The 23,507-nt window shown below is 35.1% G+C and overlaps 1 protein-coding gene across 15 annotated transcripts in view; it reads right to left on the bottom strand.

The window, feature by feature from the left end:
- The window catches only part of PTPRD (protein tyrosine phosphatase receptor type D), a 481,306-nt gene that overhangs the window by 274,626 nt on the left and 183,173 nt on the right, over nucleotides 1-23,507 (bottom strand). For all 15 annotated transcript variants that reach the window (XM_058424005.1, XM_058424010.1, XM_058424007.1 and 12 more), the window contains one exon: nucleotides 4,210-4,374. In XM_058424005.1, the coding sequence (XP_058279988.1) occupies nucleotides 4,210-4,294 (85 nt within the window). In that variant the 5' untranslated portion in view covers nucleotides 4,295-4,374. The remainder of the gene's footprint in view (nucleotides 1-4,209; nucleotides 4,375-23,507) is intronic.

Here is a 23,507-nt window from a genome sequence, read left to right on the forward strand (position 1 = left end):
AAGATACTGTAAAAGGTTACCAAAAAGAAAAGATATATTTTATCTTTAAAATTTTTTTGCCCATACTTGAAAGCGATAAATTAAAATTATCTGTTCAAAGATGCTGGAGTTTGAATGTAAATCTAGTTTACTCTGAAAAAAATTCAGTCGTAATTATCAAAGGTACATGTACAAAAAAGTAAACAATTTCCAGATTGGGCTTCACTGCCTCATATAGTGTTTATGAACTTATTCTGGAATAGTGGGGGCTTTTACTGTGATCTATGTATGTCTACTTGCAAGACTTACTATAACAAAACTGCTTTCTGTAATTTTATTACCTTGAAAGATCTGTTGGGTAGTTTAGTGTTACAGACAAGTGCTTAGAGAGAAAAGACATTCTGTATGGACTGCTTGAATGTGTTTCAGCTAGCTGAAGAATATAAAAAGTTTTTACAGAGAAAGAGTGGTATCAGCAGGGAAGAACTGCTGAAAAAGGAAAAAAAAAAATCTCATGTTCTAAAAAAACTAAAGTTGAAAAAAAGTGAAAAAAAAAAAATAGAGGAAAAATTATTTCACCAATACTAAACTACCATCTTTACATCCTAATAAACAAGAATTTGTCTTAATTATCCCAACATCTGTTTTAAGTAATCACTGTCCTGTCAGAACTGATTCTGGCCTAGAGATGATGGTATGATGGTACAGTGGCTACTTGCATGATGACAACTGTCACAATATGCATTAGAATCCAGAGAACAAGCTAAGCATTATTTGCATTTTCAACAATTTGGTACAGAAGCAATATACAACAAATGCATTGTTTTTAGTAAGTATTTCTGTTTGCCTTTTTACAGTAAGCTGCAAACACTTCTGCTGAAGGAAGAGAGAATTGTTGCTTCTCTTTTAAAACAGCATCTCCAAAGAAATAACAAAAGAAAAATGTCAGAGCAGAAGCTATATAACAAAGAATGAAGGAAGAGCACTAAACGGACAAAGTTACTGGAATGCAGCAGAAAACTTTGAAATGCCAGTGGTCAGGCCTTTCTCAACATGGAAAAGGAACAGGATGCACAAGAATCAAAATTACTAAAAAAGCAGGATGCAGACCATCTGCAGAAAAATATTTGATTCTATTAATACAAATTAAACTCTTATTTTTCAAGAATTGGAATACTAGGGAAGATCAGGAATTAAACTTTTAGAAGGATTTTATACTTCCTGTAATTCTTTGAGGTCAGTGGTTAAGTGAGTTCAGTGACCCTTGGCAAGGTCCAAAACACATAATAAAATGGACCAAATCTGCTAGTTTTTAAAGAAATATGTAGGAGTGTTTGAAACATCTCCATCTTGCTATTAAACAGATGAGCCTGCATAAAGGTTCTGGATAGTTATTATCTGTCAGTTCATTTAAATAAACATTAAAAAAAAGTACTTACGACAAACAAAGCTGTATTACTGGTATCTCATTAGATAGGGTAAAACATTGCCATCAACACCACTGAGAACAGCCCACCCAATGAAAAACACTGCTGACTAGGCGATTGCTGTTCCCCAATAAAGTCTAATGAAAAAGTACTTTCTTTCCTCAGCGAAATGTGCTTTACTCTTTCTTAGTGTGTCCTGAACCTGCAAATATCAAACATAAAAGAAGACATCTAAAAAAATACTCATAATTCTTGAGCTTTTTCACTTCTTGTATTTACAAGTATCACATCATATTACATCAAAAGGTAAAAACAGGAAAGGTAGTTTTGCCACCTTTCAATTTTGCTTACTTTTCTCAGTCAAGAGTAAATTTAGTTTCTCGATTAAGAGTATGAATCAAACCTACTTTTCACACACACTTGATGACACATTACATTTACAAACCCACACCAGCATATTTCAGAGTGAGGGGTCTTTCACAATGATGGAGAGAAACAAAGGTATCTAATTCCCTCCCTCTCTCAACTGTGAAGATTATATGTAAACCAAAAAGTACTAAGGAAACCTACATTAGAAACCTGTACAGTAGCATTAAGCTGGCTTTCTACTTGGATTCCACTCACAATGATTTGACAGCGAGACTGGAAGAGCATGAGTTCCTTACCCATTTGCAACTACTCTAGAAAGTGCACAATGTAGTGTCAATGTTTAGATATACCTTCTCTTCTGCAGTGCCTTGATGTTAGCAACAGGAAAACAATGGTGAAAAAAAGAAAGCATAGCCTTTACAGGGTGACAGAGAAAAAAATGACAATTATTTTTATTCCCTTTGTTTCATCTTCTATATCCCCATTAAAATGAAGTAACATGGTCTTGCCACTCTTTGTGAAGAATTTCAAGAAAACCACTAGGTCAAAGTCGTGTCTAGAACCCTTCCAGAAAGAGCAAGACAAAACAGGAGCAAGAGTTTCTGCAAGAGCAGAGGGCAGAGGAACTCCAGCGCAGCAGGAACTTTTCTTCAGGAAAGGAGGGTTGATTGTGGACAAAGACACATCCTTCTGTGTGTCTGCATACAGAAGGCGCACGGATGCTGTCCTATCTCACCCAGATCACAAAATAACTGTGTCTGGAGATTCAGTGTGTCTCCCAAATAAAGTACTGTGTGTAAGATGAAAATCTGACTATACTGTGACTCTCAAAGGAATTAGTAAAATAGAAAAACATTAATTTAACACTCACAGTATAAATGCACTATTAAGTGGAGTCACATAAACATATATATGACACTCAGTTTAATTAACACCATGTAATATATACCACTTGTATATGTATATATATATATAATTATTTAAGCAACTTACAAGCTGGTGCATATAAAGTACTTGAGAATAATAATCTCGTTTTGAAAGAAATGGTCACAAAAAAGCTGATCTTTGTGCTTTTAAAACAGGTGAAATACTACAACTGCAAAACTGTGCAACATATGGGCCCACTTCCCAATTAATTATTTGCTACTAAAGTGTTAAAATGTCCTTGGCTTCACCTTAGACACTATCATCCCAGCTGGTCATTATCTAACTGGAAAGGTGCCAAAGAATCTCAGCTGTCAGTACAAAACAAACATGTATGTTTTGTCCTTTTTTCCTCCATTTATTTCACTTTCACATAGCTGCACTTAAAAGAAGGAAATCTTATTAAACACGAAAGAGAAAAATTTTTGTATCTCTTCTAGTGTTTTGACTCTGTACACCTTGAGTGCAGGTGATAAGTGGGGTGATAGGAAACGCTTCTGCTTGCATTTATGGAGAACTGATTCATCCAGCCTTGCTAAAGTCGATTCTATTACTCCATGTTTCTACTTAATTTAACAGATATGTGAAAAAACACCGAAGTCTTCTAAAGACAGAGCTGAAACAAAGGTATTGATTGGTCATGTGTCTGCATAGAGACAGGAATTAGTGGAAAAGTACGAATATATCCCTCAATGAAGTGAACCTTAGCAGTCAGCTTGTAGCCAGTGTTAAGAGTCAGCTTGCAGTAAACCTGCTTATCAACAGGTGGAAAGCAAATGGCTTTTCTCATTTCCACATTACTTCTGCAAGAAGCCAAAGGACAGCTGGGAGAAGGAACACATGTAAACAAGGTAGACCTAATGATTTCCTAATTAAAAAGAAGATATTATCTTCCCATTAATAGATAAACTAATTGACCAAACTCCAGCAGCTTCCCCTCAGTACAAGTAAATATAGGTCTCTTTCCTCACTGAACTGTCACATGTTTAAGCCAGCCACCGAGTTGACAGTTCTGCTTGATTTGTTTGGATGCTGTACTCTGTGACAGCTGTCGGAAATAATACATTAGAACAGCTGTTACAGCACTTACAAAGGGACAAGAATTTTAATTGGACTGAATACTAATTGGGAGAGTGATGTCTTTTTTTTTTTTTTTTTTTAATCCAAGTTAAGACAGAAATAGTCAAAGAATGACAGATATCTTTAAGGTATTTGACCAATGTCAAGTAAGCAAGGTTGGTGTTTGTTTTGACTGTGTAACTTTGCAACAGTGGTCTCCACCATCTTAGCATGAACTACTCCATGCTTAAGAAAATGGGCATTAAGAAGAACAGTAAGAAAGTTGCATAAGCAATCCTTTTCAAATACTGGTTGTGATCAAGAAAGGACCTCGAAGTTTTTGAAGAACCACTCAAAAGGAAATTCATTCTGTGAGTCTTAGTAACCACCAGCTGAAAACAAAATTATTCATGATTGCCAAGACCTAAGCATAAATGAATAATAAGCTTACTTTCAGCATCAGCATAGAGTAGCAAGCACAGGAGCACCACCACTGGCCTGACTACGTGCATCATCTGACAGCTTGGCACCAGCATGCTTCGGCAGCCTTGTTCTCACTGGCTTAGAAGCCACTGCGAGTCTGTCCAGTCTGAAATTTCAGAAGTATTTTCAGAGCCTGCGAAAAGATAAAAATACAATTAGAAAAAATAGGCCACAGTTTTCCTTTTTTTTTTTTTTATTCACAATTTGAGGCAAAACAATTTAAAAGACAAAAGGGTAAGGCAGAAAGCAAAAGAAATATAATTAATTTAAGGCTAATGGTACATAAAAGAAGAGCCAAGACACAGTGTATGTTAGCACTGTTACAACATATTTCTTAGTGTACTATTACCACATAATCAGGCAACTGTCACATCCCGAATCTTTAGTTAGAACAACAGCAGGTTCTAAACCAAAGACACTAGTATTGTTGATGAGGTTTAAGTCATCACTGGAATGCATGTGCAAGAAGGTAATCAAAGCAGCTTAGATATCCACAACAAATCCACATCCAAACAGGGAGTTGATACCCTGGCATCTGGTAAGAATAACATCGCAAAATCCACTTTAGAATGTATTATTAACATATTGCATAGTTCAGCAACTTTCAAAGGTTAAAATTCCTGTTGTGATTTCCTGTACATATTTGAATTATGCCTAATAGAAAAACAACAATCTGGCATTGAAAAAAGGGCTGAGATTTCAATTCAATCCATTTCATTTATTAGAATGCATAATTGAATATTATAGACTGGTAGAACTACAGCTCAAGTACCCATCTTGAAAAAAACAGTGTCTTATCCTGTCCGAATAAGCCACACTAATAGAAATTAAGGAATATAAAAATATTTTACTCAGACAGGAAATACTACAGATCTCCCTAAGCAGCCTGACACTGGCACTAAAATAATGTGAAATGCAATTATACTTTCTGAAGGATCTGCAAAATACAAGTTATTAACTTATTAAGTAAACTTAACTTTTTACATTTCATTCTACCTTCTTCATTACCACACAAGTAAGGATGAAAACCAAGTAGGCAGAGAAAAAAGTATAATTATTATTCCACTAAATAGATCTTACAGTTTTGTGGGTGGCATAAAGAGCTCATTTTCAGTATAGGGAAATGCTCAAATGAATTTACTCAATGAAGAAAAGACATGAGCAGCTGGTAGAAATCTATGCTATGGTATGAATCTCTGTTGTAAAACCATCTTTTGAATCAGCTACTGCTATCAAAAAATACAAGCCTAAGAAATCTTCATAGGCAAAATGCTAAAGGCACCAGCTCCCCCCTTTCATCGCTACCATCTTCATGCCAGCATTTCAAATGACAGCAAAGTCCATGAGACACCAGACCTGTCGGACTCAATTTGTGTCTGTGCAAGCGTATCAGAGCCAACTGCTGTATGATTCCAATACTATCACAAAGGTGGAGATGTATGAAATATACTTGCAAGGAAGAGGTCACTTTTATTTTGCTTCTTCTGGAATGCAGGAGTTACAGGGGAGCCCTGAACTATCTCTAAAGACAGCTCATTACAGAATAAAACTATCTTGTCATTAGTACACAACCATGCTAGCTGATGTGTGAAGGTGAACAGAGAAATGTGGTGAGTATTAAGTACTCCCTCACTCCTTTCAGTGGCAGAAGCAGAGAGGAAACAATACTGATAATTAATAAGGGCAGCAGAGAAGGGGGAAAAATGCTGACCACAAAGCTACTTGTTTTACACAACAGTTTCTTAATGGGCCACTGGGGCACATTACTTTCATACATTTCAAGCACTCCCATCAAAATATTAAATAATGTGGTGACTAACAGGAAAAACATTACTGTCTGCTCTGGAAAGAGGAGTTTTAAAAACTTTATGATCCTGATATGTGAATTATCCTCCACAAGCTGCCTGCAAAAAAGACTTCTTCTTCTTCTCTCTCTCTCTCTCTCTTTTTTTTTTTTTTTTTTTTTTTTTTTTTTGGCAATCTCTCATTCCATTCTCTCATTCTTAATGCACATACAACCACTTGGGAATACTGCACTCACTTTGTCTGTTTTGAAGGTAATATTCATTATCACTCAGGTCATAAAATGAAAGCCCTCAGTATCCCCTTTCTTTCATGTTTCTGAGAGTCATGACTTTAGCTAACCTGATAAACACCAAGGTTTCCAGAAGACCCTTTGCTTGTTGTTTGTTCTCCCTCTTTACCTGCTTAGGCCTTCAAGCAAACTTCTAGTATTTTAGCTCAAGGAAACATAAGCATCAGAATAAAGATGGTGGTTGAGTGATTTTTCTTTCAAATTGCAGACACACTGTTAATGGAGGCATGCAGGTGATAGGCTGGTAACATAGAGAAGAGCAAGCCAAGGTATCAAGGTTCTCCACAAAAGTCTGCCTTAGCCTTACCCCACAAGGAAAACAAACCTTCAGACACTGCAACTGATTGACAACTCTACCAACACTGATATCATATCACATGGTATATAGGTCTGTATTTGGCTTATTTGTGAAAACTAATATGAAGATGCAATTCCTTAAAAGGACTAAATTAAATTATCAAGACAACTATCAGCTTCTACATCAAGCCACCTCAGTAGTTCCAAAGTGAAAGACTCATCTAAAGCATTAGTAAGTCTTAAATGACGTAGTTCCTTTCCTTTTTTATTTCCTCCTGATGGTGGTTCATGGCATTCTGAGTGTGGTACCAAAGACAGTGTAAACACAAACAGCATTCTCAGTGCCAAGTTACATTAGCCTTGTCATCAGAGGACCAATATTTGCCTTTCTGAATTAATCCTGGTGAGGTACTCTCTTAGCAGCCCCTATTACAAAATTCACATCGCACCACGGCAAAAACATGGGATTTCTCCTTAGCAGAAGATCACAGTAACTACAGAGGTCAAAAAAAATTCTCTTTGGAGAATTCTTTGGAAAAAATTCTCTTTATGAAGCTTTAATAAAAGCTGTTATTATTTTAGGCTACGTGCTGTATAACAGCTGTATTAAATAATCAAAAATGATTCTTCCAATATCTCTAAAAGAGCTATGAAACTAGGTAACACATCTAACAAAAACACACAAGTAAGTAAGAGGATAGATTTTCCCTGATTAGTGGTATCTATTAACAGGATCAGTAAAAGTGCAAACGTGCAGGTCTCCAGAGTGTTCAATGCAGAGACAAAAAAGAATTCTCCTCAGCAGAAGCACAGCAGATGATAGTACCAGGGCATGGGCATGTGTACCGATTATCCTCAAAAGGATCAACTGGGTGAATGAAACACCTGAAAACTAAAATGCTTCCCTGCAGTCTGTTTACTTTAGTAGCAAAATTAATCTTTTAGGTGCTATCATAGTACTCACAAGATGACTCCTGCTCCAAGACAGTTAAAGAAAATGCGTACCTGGGGGCAAATTTTAGAAACAACAACAAAAAGAAAACTCTGGGTTTTTTTTTTTTGTTTTTGTTTTTTTTTTTTTTTTTTTTTTTTTTTTTTGTGTGTGGGTTTTTTTTTTTTTTTTTTTTTTTTTTTTTTTTTGTTTTTTTTGTTTTTGTGGTGGTTTTTTGTTTTTTTTTTTTTTTTTTAATTATTTTTATTATTATTTTTTTTTAAATCAGCTTCTTTTCCATGCCTTAATGTGCATTTAAATACTTGCTAACACAAATTCAGCTCAGCATGGAAGAGTTGTCAGAAAGAGACTTGAACAGAGACAAAAAAGAACTCATAACTGATGCAGGGAGCCACACAGACAAAAATAACTAAGCAAACATTCATTTACAAAATTTTGGAAGAAAGGGATTATGAAGGTATGAGAGTTCATTTGTGCTACAAACAGAATTTCTGATTCAACTTTACCAAAGTTTTAAATTTAGAGATAGGATAAATTGTTTTGGTTCATAGTCATCTCTGATTTGTCTCAAGGACTTCCCCCTATATTTCCCCTTAGGAAAGTAACTGCGTATACCTTATATTAAAAAAAGAAATAAATAAATTCACACAATGGCTTTTCTAGAATATGTGAATGGCTTTTCTAGAATATGTGGAAGCAAAGATTAAAACAAAAGACTGTGCTGAAATTCTGTTTCTACGCTTCCTTCATCACATCCACAATCCTGAATTACACCCATTTCCATTTCTAATACCATGGATATGCAAGAGAAGAAATACAAAAAATGAATTTAAAATGCTACTACAACTAGTGATGGAAAAGGTGCAAATACTTCCTCTACTTGCATATCAATCATGACCCCTCCTTTAAAAAAGAAAATAAATTTCATCAAAAAATCTTGGCTGCAAAAATGTAATTGACAACTGAGTCATTACTAGAAAGAACAGAAAATAATGCATAAAATTAATTCTCGTAAGCTCTTTAAACAACATCAAATCAGAAATACCTCTGGGTAACACAATGTCTTTTAAAGAGAATTAAATGTATTTTCCAAAGCAATGAGGACAAGCGGCAGAAGCAAAAAGTTTCACTTTTTGTTTGCTCTTTTATTGATGAAACGTGATAAATGTCTTCATAGCTGACCTGCTGGAAAAGTTCCATGTTTCATTATGCTTTTATTCTTAAAAAATCCAAAATACAAACACATGATTAAGGAAATTTGAAGGACAGCTGTGCTGAATGTTCCAAAGTTCATTCTTATCAGTTTCTGGATAACAATACACCCTAATGCTTGTCTGTAATTGTTGAATTTCTCTGTTAGAGTTATTCTGAGATGAGTGAGCACCCATCCTAAAACAGTAGGTTTCTAATGTCATGTAAGCATTTGAACTACATTACTATAAAAGCACAAATGAGTTGCAGTGCTAGGTGGATTTTTGCCTACATAAAACATTTTAAAATATCAATCTGCTTCTACATTGTCATTCTATTTTAGACTTCAACAAAGATTCCTGTTACCATCAAAAAGAGAGTGGATTTTTTGGTAACTGAAAAAATAGATTAAATTGTTTAGTGAATTAACTCAACAATAGCAAAATACAGTACAATCACATCACTGTGATAATCTTCTCATACAGAAAGTTGTTTAAGGTTTCTGGTTTTTTGCTCACAAAAAGACTTACGTTCATATGGAATTTTAAACCATAAAGAGAAAAGCTTGCCTAGCCTGATATTTATACAGCTTCAGTTCCATTCTAAATCATGAATTAAAATACCAATTGTAAGTTGACAGGTGCCTCAATGCTTACAAACTTCTGCCATCTTAGTCACTTCTGCAGATCATAAGAACTTTTCTTACACATGATGCAGAAACAATCCATTAGAACATTGCCTAACTTCTTAACCCTGTGCCTCCAAATAATGGCTCAAGAAAAAAACTTTGTGCTGACAAATGGCTGAAGCGCTGCTGAGCTGGAAATAACCTTTCTAGATGAGAAAAGCATACCATGTTATCCGTCTATGGATATTAAAGCTATGTATTGTTTGGAATCTATGGAAATAATTTAAATCACGTTACAAAGCCACAGGTACTAAGCAGACAAATTAAACATCTTCCACTAAGACTGACTTCTTGCCTGAACAAACACAAAACTCTGCCAATACCCCAGTCTTAACTCCTGTGAATTACTGGCATACATTACCTCTGAGATAGTCCTGCTCTGACTTGGACTATATGAGCAATTAAAGAAAGTGAACTCTGACTCTTGCTAAAATAAAAAAAAACCCGAACAAAACCCAAAAAACCAAACAAAATCCCCCTGAAAAAAACCCACATCAAGCAAACAAAACCAAAGATATTAAAAAAAAAGAAAAAAAAAAAAAATGAAAACAAAGACCCAAGAAGAGAGAAAGACAGACAGAGAGACTGAAAAGCAAAAAAAAAAAAAGGGCTAAAGCATCTTCGCTATGCTGTTATTTTTCTTCAGCCACAAAAGCGAAGCAAGAAGAAACCCATACTAAGGGATCAATATTGGGCAAGTCTGATTCATTATCTTTACTGAGGATTTGACTGGAACCCACTCTTAGTAAATTCAGACCAAGCTGGGTGTGATTGTTGACTGCAGACCTGCTGGAGGGCAGGAAGGCTCTGCAGGGGGATCTGGACAGGCTGGATCATGGGCTGGGGCCATGGTGTGAGGTTGAACAAGGCCCAGTGCTGGGTCCTGCCCTTGGGCCACAACAACCCCAGGCAGCTCCACAGGCTGGCGCAGAGTGGCTGCAAAGCTGCCCACAGGAAAAGGACCTGGGGGTGCTGTGACAGTGACTGAACATGAGCCAGGGTGTGCCCAGGTGGCCAAGAAGGCCAATGGCATCCTGGCCTGTACCAGCAACAGTGTGGCCAGCAGGACCAGGGCAGGGACTGTCCACTGAACTCGGCACTGGTGAGGCCACACCTCAAATCCTGTGTTCTGTTCTGGACCCCTCAATTCAGAAAGGACATTTTGGTGCTGGAGGGAGACCAGAGAAGGGCAGTGGAGCTGGTGAAGGGCCTGGAGCACAAGTCCCGTGAGGAGCAGCTGAGGGAGCTGGGGGCGTGTAGCCCAGGAAAAAGGAGGCTCAGGCCAGACCTTATCACTGTGTACAGCCGCCTGACAGAAGCGTGTAGCCAGGTGGAGGATCAGGCTCCTCACAACAGAGTAAACTGTCTTGAGTTGTGCAAGCGGAGGTTTAGAATGGATACCAGGAAAATTTTCCTCCCTGTACAAGTGGCTAGGGATTGGAACAGTCTTCCTTGGGAAGTTGGTTGAGTTGTCAGCCCGGGAGATATTCAAAAGACACAAAGACACAGTAATTAGAGACATAGTTTAGTGATGGACTTAGTGTTACAGTAACAGCTGGACTCAAATGTCTTTTCCAACATAAGTTGTTCTAGATTCTGTTATTCTATTAATTATTTCCTCTGAAATCTGGTTTAAGAACAATACAATGATTGTGCTTATGCAAAAACATTTACAGACTGATTTTTGACTTGTTTGCCTCAAAAATAAGAAAAAGTAAAGGAACATATCATTAGTACTAGGGTATTTGTTTGTCAGTCTTCTTTGGTTATTACATTACACGCTGCAGCTATCCCCTCTCAAAGAGGCTCAATCTATGAGCATGTGAGCCACAAACAAAAACATTCTTAGAGCCATTGTGTCATATATCACATACCCATCAAACACTGCCAGGAGAAGGATCTCCAAAACCAGCTTTCAAGCATATGCTCCCAGCAGTCTTATGAAAAAGCACAACTACCAAGAGCAGCTAGACTCTACCAAGAGCAGCTGAGTTTTGAGACCACAGTTACTGTCAGAGGTGGCATCTGTCTGTGGCTTGCTTCTTCACAGAAGCTCCACTAGAGCTAGAATGATTCTAGCTCCACTGCTATGCACGATGCACACTTTAACATTGCTTATATCTAAAAAAACCATCTTATTTTCAAGAGAATTTTGCCTTTCCTATGTCTTTTTCAGCAGGGATATTGTGAAAAATTCAGCTTACTCCTCCCCTTTAGGATCAGGCATTGTTGAAACATACCAGTTATTGCAGACACTAAAATAAAACTAGAAATATATTTGCAAGTTTGGAGCTAAGAAGTCAAATCTAACTTCAGTATTACAATGCATTTTTTTCTCTATTCTTTGCAATTTCTTCTTTTATGGCTTTGCTTCAAAACTATCCAATATACTTGTTGGCTAATCAGATTGAAGCATGACTGACTGAGACGGTGAATTTGCAGAACAGACAGGACAGCAATCCAGCTGCAGCTAGTTTAGCCTGACTGCACTTTATTATAATGTTGCGGATGGCAATAAAATTGTATTAGAGGAAGAGATAGAGAGCTGAAATGTTTATTTTTCAAAAGTAGTTGGCATTATAAAATTATTTGGTAATAAAAGACAAAAATCTTCCTGAAGCAATAGAAACACCATGCATTTCCCATACTAAGATATGGCATAATTGTGCATGGCTGTCCACAGGTCTTCTTTTGGAAAGAAGATGACAATAACAAAGTGTCTTTGTAACATAATGCATGTTTTACTACACTTAGAGAAAAAGTAAAAATAATGTTATAAACTCTGAAAAAGAGAGTTAAAAGGCAGCAACAACCTACAGATATTTTACTGTTGAAATTTCCTTATTAAGGAAAGTACCAAGTGAATCAGTACACTTTTAGACACCAAACTAATGTGATAATGTTGACAAGCCAGTTTGATACCAAATAAAATCATAAAGTCATCAGCCAGACAGCATGATTCACAGAAAGTTTTTCTTCACAGACCTCATAAACTACTATAGGTTTATCTGTAATTAGAAGAAATGAGTGGCTTAGTAGGGCCACTTGAAGCGGCATTTCAGGCGCTTCCCAGAACCACTTCTCACTCAATCCCCTTCAAATGGAAGTGAGAAGCAGAAAAGTTTAATCCTCTTGTATTTAATCTGGTGGAAACCAACTGAGATCAACAAAAGATTTCCACTGTGAAACCTATTACTAAACATTAGACAACCTAAGAAGTGGAGGCTGTACAACACATTAACCAGCACAGATGCACTCCCTTCTCATTTTTGACTTTAAGATTTTTTTCTGCACTTTGAAGTGGTGCAGCTCCCATACCCAGAGCTTTCATTCACAATGTTTTGCCCAGGCAACTTGACACTTGTATGTCTCAGCTACAAGAACATGATAATAAAAAAATCCCTCTTAGGCCTGTGGTTCATCCTCTTACAACTCTGTTAAAGAGTACTAGAATAGATTAAAATGCATTATGTATTTCCATATATTCTTCACTGGGTTTATGTTCATCTCAGGAAATATTTCAGCAAGTATGTTTCAAATCTAAGTCCTGCAACAACTTCTCAAGCACTCATCTTTTTTTGGGTTGATGGTATTAAAGAAAAACAAACTCTTGAGTTTATTCTTACAAATATGCTGGCCTGGTAATTTCTAATTGTTAATTGCATACTGACATTGTGTAACCTCCAACTTCTTTTGAAGCATCTTTTGGTCAGTTCTCAGTAACAAAGTGAGAGTATGAGCTTTCACCAAACATTGTTTTCATAAATAGTATGAGAAAAAATTAATCTGAACTCTACTGCATACGGCTGTGGAAATATCTCTGCAACTTATACACCATATATACCAATAGCACAACATGATGAGGATAGGGTGTGCCACAATGTCCTAAAGTGATACCATAATAGCAAGAACTGTTTTACTGCCATATACTGGAGCAGTTACACACTGCTAAAGAACTTCCTGCATACCACTGGTTCATATATATGCTCAATTATCTCTTTCATTGCTTAGGAACATGACACAGTTTCTGAAACAAGCAATCTGTTGTCTCTTCATTCATAAATGATTAAGAAAAATCAGGGAAAGAAATATTACAGAAAATTAAACTGGTGAAATAGCCAATTTCAGGCACTACTCATCATTTGTCTCCTAAATGAACAGTAAAAAGTCATAAAAAAGAAACGGACTGAAGATATAACACAAAAGGAAGGTTATTATCCTAGTTATGTTTGTCACCTTTCATTAAAAAATACACAGATGAGAAAACACAGAAGATGGTGTCTTAGATTACAGCTCTGTCATCAGATTTTGAGTGACCTTTATAATCTCAGCATCAGAAAGGATTAAAAAATACAGATATAACATAAAACAATACATTTAACATCCAGTAAAGCAAATGTGTAAGAATATACACAAATACACACTTGCATATACACATATGCATACACAATTACAAAAAGAACTGATTTGCAGAGTTCAAATTTGTACGAAAGAAAGAAGTAGAAGAGAGAACCTTGCTGCACTTCAGACATGTGCCTCATACACAAGGGACTACTGCATTTTCCCTCTGCTTTCAGCTTTTTCTCATTTCCAAAATTTCTAGATAGAAAGTAGTAATCAGTAAACACACTGCTATGAGATTCAAACTAAATAAAGAGTTTTAACTTTCTGCTACATAATACTTTATATTTAGCCATGATGAAATTAAACTAATGAACTAATGAAAGTAGAGAACTAGCTTCATTACTAATCCAACTGAGAAAATATTGAGTCTAATGAAATATTAAAAAGTTCATATAGGTGGCTTTCAAAACATATTTCAGAATTTTACTCCATGTTCTGTACAAAATACCACAGACTGACATTACAGAAGTACACAGTAACTGTAAGCCTTCAGACAGTAACATTGAAGTATTTAAAGACTTTTAAACACTCAGCTTACATTAATTCCCTTTTTAGAACATGAAACAAAACTATTTATAATTCTTGGAGGAAACATGCTGTATAATCTTACTGACTGTTAGCACCACTAGCATCCATGCTACCACAACACTGTTTCCCAAAGACAGGCAGAAAAACCTTTATACCTTTCCATCCCCAGAAAAATGTTACCCATGTGACACTCAAATTCCACATGAAACACAAAGCTGTGACAGTCCTTTGTGGAAATCCCAAGGCTGTACACATTAAACTATGTATTAGGGCTGTAACTGGCACTGGGAACTCAATGGTCAAACATTCCTCTGGAGCGTTAGAACTACCTCACAGAGATAAAATTTCCGTAACAAATTTTAGAGGGTACTGCAAATGTTAAATATGTTAAATAATTTAAAAACAAAATCAAATATAAACTATAAAGACAATTCCTGTTTTGGCTTCATTTACTCAATCCTTAGTTTTAACTAAGAATCTGGCTAGACGAATGAAAATGTTTTGTTTGTTTTAGATAAGTGCATTCTGGTTATTTATATTGATAACAAAGTACTATTTTTCCACACATCTAAAGGCTAGAAGATGAGCCTGATTTTCTCCTTGAAACACTGCAAGGCACTTGTGGGAGTTTCATCCTTCACAACAGAAATGCTTGAGCAACTATTATAAACCCAGTAAAGTTTCTGCAGCATTTATATTATAAGTCTATGATACGTCTCTGGGTGTCTGCACTGTCCCACAAGTATTGTTCTGGATTGATTAGCACCTTTATAATGAAATGCTCAATTACAGCTTTGAAACAGAAAATTATAAAGGGAGGGTGTGTTTTCCAGTTAGGGATTTTGATTTTTTTTTTTTAATTATCAGTGCATAAAAGGCAGCTGTAAAAGTTCTGACTGCACTGTCGCCTCTTTGGAAAGAAACTACATTTTGTTGCTCTCACTGTGCATAAGTTAAATTGAATTGCTAGTTATGACTGGTATGGGAGTTTTATTTTCAACTGTCAGGGTGTGCAGCCAGCTGTAACCAATTTTTCAGTAACTTGGAAAGTCTCATTTGAAGTATACAGAAGTGAATGACTTTGGGACCTTGTCATTAGTAAACAGAAACATTTTTCAAAACATTTTACCATCCTAATTCTTCAGTGTAAAAGAAAAAAAAAAACCGTAAATAAAAGGACACATTATGGATGTTCTGCATAACTTTAGCAGTGTATGTAAAAAAGCCAAAAATATGTTGGTGCTACGTTCAAGTTTGGGCTCATGTTTTAGACTCCCCCTTATGTATATCATAGTGTTGTTAAAACCTCCTTCTGCCAAGAAAAGTGACTCATTTTCTATGAGGTTTGACAGCTAATGAATGGGTAGGGAAAGAGCTTTTGATTTCAAGGGTTAGAAGTTGGTTCTTTCCTTTCCTTAGTGCTCTGCATACTGCAGCAAGCCCTCAATTTAAAAAAAAAGTTTTCTACTAAAGAAACTTATTCGGCTCTTGAGCTGATGTCTTAGTTTGAATGGTTTGAAGGTGCTAGAACACGTATGAGAATCATGATTTTATTTATTATTTATAAATTAGACTAACAGAAATAACAGGATTAAGTGAGAAAATACAGGGATGTATACCAAGCAATCTCTAAGCCCTTGATATCCAAAACCAGAATTCCTTAGTCCAAATCTCTGCATACAGCAGATCCTCCATTGCTGCCAGCACAAGGTTAATGATGCTTGTTTAAACAGAAACAGGCAAGTCACAGGCTAAAGGACAAGGGGAGGAAGAAAGTAGGGGGGGTTAAACTCCACAAAGGTAGTCTTGCTCAGGCACCTGTAGATGAGTCTCTCATGTCTTTTTTAGTCCACAGTATACAGACTCTTACCTTACTCTTTGTAAAATTTACTTCACAATCATTTCCTAGTTATTAGCACTGTGGAAACTAGGACTACTTCCACAAATTACATCATTGTTACATTCTCCTTTTTAAAAGACTCTGGAACCTAAAATATAACCATTTGATTCAGGAATTAAATTTATTTTTTGCAAGTCAGCTCCACTAAATAGCAAATAAATTTGAATCATTATTTTTATATTTTAACCAGTGCAACTCTTTTTTTTTTTTTTTTTTTTTAATATTTAGGCATAATCTTTACGCCAGAAAATAAGCAGCCCTGATACATTAATTTAGTCATGTCACAACTACTGTACTACCATACAGACACTTCCACATTAAACATTTTAATTTTAAATGTTGTAATGGAAGAGCCAAATTTCCAGACCAAACTTCCACTAGCCTTTGTGTCAGAGAGTACTTGGAATCTAGGACAAAGATGTACACTTGCTTACTAAGGTACCAAAAATTACAATTAATTTTGGAGGATGGCTTGAATTTATCTACATAGAGTTTGTTTTACACCTTATCTGTGGATTAGGGAATGTACTGGAATATGTAGGTGTAATCCATTTGTTCCTGTATCACATCATCAACCTTTTTTTCATTTCTACCAATAAAGTTTCCTTTACTTCTGCAGTTAAGATCTTGAACAAACACTTCTACAACAAGAACCAAAGCAGTCATCTAATTCGGTACTGAATTGGGTATCCAGCAACAGAAAAATGCTAACTGAAACACAAATCTTTCTCAAATGATTCCAAACAAATGTTCTGCTATCTGTTTTCTTCTAAACTTATTCCAACAGGTAAAGAGAAGACTTCCTTAAGTTCCTAAAGAAATAAAAAAATATAAAAATCTTATGTTGATACCCAGTCTTCAAACCTAAGACCAATCTGTAAAATGTTAAACCAGATCACTGCACAGAATTGACAAATGTAGAAATGTGGAATTTCATTCAAAACTCATAAAAATTTAAAGCAAAGTATCATAATCAAACTGATTACAATAACTTCTGGAATTCTGACTCTCACATAGAATATATTGGTATTTGATATAATCACATTCTCATTTTTTGATACTATTTAAATGTCTGAAACAATTCTATCATGTTTTCAATGATCTGCTACTGTTTAATTACAGATGTGTAATAAAAAAAATATTCTGCTAACACACTGTTCTTCATATTTTTTCTTTAGTAGACTTCTAACTTAATAATCATTGCTGTCAGTGCTTCCGACCTTTTCCTCACAGTGAGATCCAAGAAGACTTAGACAATGAAATCCCTCAGAAATAAGGCACATTGAATATTTATTTTAGAAAATAAGAGATTGGAGCTCTGGGAATATATGTTGGAAGTAACATCTATGTTAGAGGGTAAAACATGAGCACACAGAACGATTATGCTACTTTTCTGGCAGAATATCCAACTGTGAACGCATACAGCTGTGCCTACTCCTAGGCTATCACTTTGCAGTTAGCCATGGGAAGTGAAGTGAATTATAGATTACTAATGGATCTCCAATCATAAGCAAACTCTGTATATATGAATACTCCTGAAAGGAGTTCTTTCCTGACTCAATATTTCAGACACAATATTGGACCCTAAGACACCCAATATTCCACTTAGTTACAGATAGGTCAGTAAACATTTAAACATATCTTCATGTTTAAGCAGCTGAGATAAATGGCCTGATCCCTCCACTGCCTCAAAGAATGGTTCTTTAATTTCTAAGAGATGTTTGCAGAACCTTACATTAATTGAAAAAAACCCCAAACCTCACCTTTAAGCAAGGTCATGGGGATATTCTACTGAGTACTAAAACTCAGTAGTAAAGTAGTTTCATAGTAGTAAACTTTGAAAATGGATCTGTAAGAAAATACTTACTTCCACATCCTGAAAACACTGGATATCCACTTTACAACAGCATGTCAGTCTTCACCAGACTTACATATATACAATACATCTGCAAGTAGAAATTAGCAGACTGCCTAATTATCAGATGGCTGACAACAGAAGCTATTTGAATGACTCATGTTTTGTTTTTTTTTTTTCCCTGACACTCTGCAAGACCTTTTATTAGGCAAAAAAATGTATCTCTTAATAAGACTTTCTCCTGTTTCGGTACACAACACACACACCAATTCAATCGCTTTTCTAATAAACCATGAACTAAAAAGGAAGCTTTATTTTTTCCTTAAGGTGATTTAAGTCACACACTAAATCAAATTTTTTGTAATGCCTGTAGTATGTATGTGGTTAATCTGTATTTTTGCACAGAGATACATCTAGTTGCATAGGTGTATTTCTATGGACATGCAGAAATATTTTCTTATACATCCATAAATCATCAGAATACAATTAAAGAAATATAAATTCAGGGAAGACACTAGTATCAGACACTTTTTACATCAGTTGTCAGAGTAAAATCACTGTTTTATTATTCAATTACTTAAAGCATGAATGACAGATCATGATGTCAGTAAGCTGACAGAGCTTACTCGTCTCAGAGAAACTATCTGCAGTTCACAATATTCACTTCCCAAGCCTGACAAGATAAAAAACAAACAAAAAACAAACAAAACAAAACAAGAACAAAAGTAGAGCTAAATTTAAGAGATAAGTTACATGTCTTTCAAACAACGAAAAGTGTAGTGGACTGAATCTGGTAAATACTACCTCTTACTCAAAGCACCTGCTTTTGTTAGAAATTCTTTCTGGAGGATTCTCCAGAGTGCTTCCACTATGTCCTCATTTCAAAGAACCTAAACAGTTAGTTGAATTTTTATCAGCAGAAAGTGACAAGACAGCAGACACAAAAAATGGAAACAATGTGTACATAAATCTATATATTGTTTAGTTTATATATAACAATTATTTCAAAAATGTTATTGTAAAACTACAAGGTGGGTATGCAATTATTTCTGGTTTATATATTAGAAAAAATAAATTAGAAATTAATAAATAAGTTGCTTAGAAACTCTGAGATACCTCCACTTAGTAATAACTGTAATCTCAGTTTATTTAACACTTATAATCCTTCTGAATTGTTTTGTATAATTCTTCCTACAGGTGGGTGTAGGAAAGCACATATGTTCTCTAGACATTTTTCTCTAGTGAGAAAAACTGCTTAGACATCTTCCCTTTCTTAATAAATATTCTCTTTGCAACTAAGGAAAGGACTCCAAAACCACATGAGTGACCTAAGGTCATGTAAATATTCTCTTCCTACCTGGAAAGAGGAAAAACTTGCTTAACTTTATCAATTAGAACTATTGTAAGAAATAGGTATCACTAACCCTTGTACAAAAGTGAGAGGTAAGTCTCATTTGAAATGTGTGGTATGGAAGCAAAGTTCTACACTTCTTTTATTCTATACAGGTCATTATTCAGATCATGGATCTTGGACATTTAAGGTCTGTAAGAGGCAGAAATTCATTCCTAGTTCTAAACTGGCACAAAAATAAAGCAATCTAAAATTGCAAAGTACTACTAAATTTTGAAAAGGTCATATAGAGAGCATGAAGCTCTCATTACCTGTAAAATTCCAAAGGCTGCTCCTTCAACTTTGTAAAATGATGTTTTACTGATACATTCTAAAATAATATCAAACAAATACCAGTTATTAATAGTTATTAATATTAATAGTTATTAAAAGTTATAATAATTTAGAAAGAAAATATTAGAATATTATATGTGGACCTCAGCATATCTTTATTAGAACAGACATATAAATTTTAATACATTTGGACATTGCTCTGATTTTTTTATTTGTTAAAGGAGTAACATTGCAGGAAAAATTACCTCGAGAAAATTTCAATGCCTTGGAAATAAACCAGGCTGTGAAGAACACAAAATCACTTAGAATTGTAAATCAGAGAACCAAAAGAAGGATGGTCTCTTGATTTAAGAGTTTTTTTAATCTCACTTTGATTATATTAGCATTAATAGCCAAAAGACTAAAATAGCATCCTTGCTCCCCAAAATTCAAAATCTTATCCATATTCTAAAGAATACAGAAAAAAATCTGAATGCAAAGTCCATTGAATAAAGCTATGCTCTAAAATGGAAGCATGGAATTCAGCTGGCTGGCCAGTTTCACTTGTCCTAAGCTAACAAAAAACCACGCTTCCCAAAACCCCAATACAATGCAGTCTTTTAGCCCATATGTACTACCACTACTCTTTGATACCGTAAAAGCCACACTGTTTTAGAACTGATATGTTAAAAGAATCTCACGATTAGTGTCAGAAAATGAATTAATTCCCAATATAAGCAATTTTAAAATAATGTTTTCATATTAAGTTGATAGTAAATTGCAAAAATTTCATTATAGTCGGAGAAGTGAATTTTCAATTCATGCCACTTGCCTGCACTCAATGAAGATTTGATTATTTATATACTATTGCCAACTTCTTTCACAAGCAGAAAGCAGATTCTCAATAGACTGTTTTCTGTTTCCGTATTTCAAAAAGAAACAGTCAACATATACCCCGGTGTAAAAACCTGGACAAGCAGGTTTGCTCCTGGCAGCAAGGAAACTCCTTGCAACGTGAAACTCCTCCATAAAAGTAGAAACCTGACCAGATTAAAACTGACAAAGATGAATTACATGACTACAGTGTAAAATCACTCCAAGTGATTTTAAAAGTGTTTGCCATGAAGTTTTGCTAATTACCTGGTAAATAGTACTAACTTCCTTAAAATTCTCAGATTAAACGTCTCAACACCAGAACAGTCTAAATTGTAGTCTGCCTGAAGAGAACTAAAAATCAAAACCAAGTCCTAGTTTGCTGGAAAACTAGGAAGAAAGTGGTCTGAAACACCATCTGTTAACCTATCAATCAATCACAAAAATGAGGCTGAGAGTAAAATGTGTTAAGTACTTCTCTTGTATTTTGCAAACCAATCACAGTTCAGTCTTTTGAGGTTCACGTAGTTGTCTCAGAGAAAACAGAGAGATCTTTCATATGTGTATTTTTACCACATAACACATTTATAAATGCCAGAAGTTCAAAATTACTTGCTTAAAGTCAGTATTTTAGTCAGTGAAATAGTGAATTTCTTTGGTTTTCTCCTGCCGCCAAAAACCAGAAAAGAACAGTGCTATACCTAGCAAGTATAAAGCTAACAGCTTAATGTCACAGTCTTAACTGGGACAAACTGTTTTCAAAAAAAGAAGAAATTTTATCTTGACATTTTCTTAATTAGTTTTCTCTGTTTTTACTTAACAAGTACAAAAATTTATTTGAAGTTAGAAAGCTAAAGTAATACTCAAAATCAAACTGAAATATTCAGTGGTATCAATTGGTTTTTCTTCTCACTGGAAGTGTGGGTGACTGACCCTGTTTGGCAGAAATAAACTGCTTCAAAAGCAAGTCCACATAGTAAAAAAGGCATTATACTGGTTTCCAATACATTTTACGCACACACAAAAACCCAACAGAAAGGAAAGCAAAGCAAACAACAAAAAAAACATAACGCAAACAACAAAAAAGCCCCAATGCAAACAACAAAAAACCACAATGAACCAAAAAATCCCACAAAACAAAATGCAAAACCCATACACTTAAAAACAAACAAACAAACAAACAAACAAACAAACAAACAAACCAACAATAGAACTCAATTAGTAGAATATGGTGAGCTAGAAAATAGGGTAAGATCTCAACTTTTTGATCAGGAAACTATACACAGGTAAAAAGAATTTCTCCACAGTCTACCAAAAATTTTTCAAAATTACAGCAAATGGAAGGTTGAGTCCAAAACAAGTATTTCTGAATCACCTCACTAGTTTCAAATCATGAGGCTATAGAAAGCCAGCCAAGCAGTTTCAGGACTCTTTAGAGAAATAATCATAGTAACTCTAGTGATCTTCTGAGAACACGGAGAGGAATAAAAACCAGCCATCAGCAACCAAACACCACACACATACACAAACACACATATTACTGAATCCCTCTTTGAGTAATAAAATATGGTGGATCTTCAGGAAGACATGAGGTACCCAGACCTCTGAAAGTTACTACTACAGGTGGCTGTCATTTCTCCTTTTTGAGACAGATTCCAAAATTTTGCACAGCAGTACAAATCCTGTTATTTTTAAAACAGTGTTTTTTATGATGGAGTTTATGTATCTGATATGGGGAGAAGAATAATGATCTACAGACCCTGATAATATATCATTAAGATCAGAAACATTAGAGTATTAAATCTGTTAGATTTCATTTACAAGGCCAAGAAATACGAAATAATACAGAAAAAGTTGCAAATCAATGGTAAAAGAGCAAAATCAAGATGCTTCACTAATGGTCCTACTGCTGCTAATGACAACTTTAGTCAATCTTCATATACCATTGCTGTATTTCATATCCCAGACAGTTCTAGGTGTCTTCAAGTGTTCTTTATCCCCCATTGTAAATTTTTGAGGGCATACATGCAGAGTCTGGATTTAGAAACACAAATTGAGTATCCGAAGTTAATGAAAGATTCCTTTTGATTGCAAAACAGCTTAACTATTTCAGATGGAATCTAACACATCATGTATTGAAATTTAAAAACAAGAGAATTCCCGTTAACTTTAGGAGTAGTTTTAATGCCATGAAGTTCAGTGTGTATCAAAACTTTTTGTCCCCTTAGCAGAGTATGACCACTCCAACCAAGGGAATCTTTAGTATGTGCATTAATGGTTTAAAAGGATGACCAACAAACATATACAAATGGACACATATTTTATAAATATAGCCCTGGTTCTTCAACACAACACTCCTTGTGTTATAACAACTAAAAATCCTTCCAAGAACCAAATATGAGGGAAGTGTTTTATCAGATTTAGAAACATGAAACGTGGTCTTTCTTTTCAAAGCAAAATATTATTTATTCTAACTGTTGTATTTATTATTAATATTATTTATTTTAATGTTGTTAATGCGAGTACCACTTGACAAGGTTCTAAAATCACAGACCTTTTTTTCTGCATCATGTCATATTAGTACGTTAGCTTCTCATGCATGTTTTCAGTCGGCATGTTTCATACCCTTAAGTTCGTACTTCTCATCCCCATTTCTGTTGCAGTTCTTTAGGCATTTTTTGTGGCATTTATATCAAAGTATGCACTGACACAATACAAAGCTCAAAGGTACTTGACATAATCAATGTAATTAATCTTACAATCCATGTAAAATTCCTTAATTCCTCATTCAGAATATGCTTCCTTAAACTTTCATTAAAT

This window comes from Hirundo rustica, chromosome Z, assembly GCF_015227805.2.
Source record: "Hirundo rustica isolate bHirRus1 chromosome Z, bHirRus1.pri.v3, whole genome shotgun sequence".
In the NCBI taxonomy this organism is placed as follows: domain Eukaryota; kingdom Metazoa; phylum Chordata; class Aves; order Passeriformes; family Hirundinidae; genus Hirundo; species Hirundo rustica.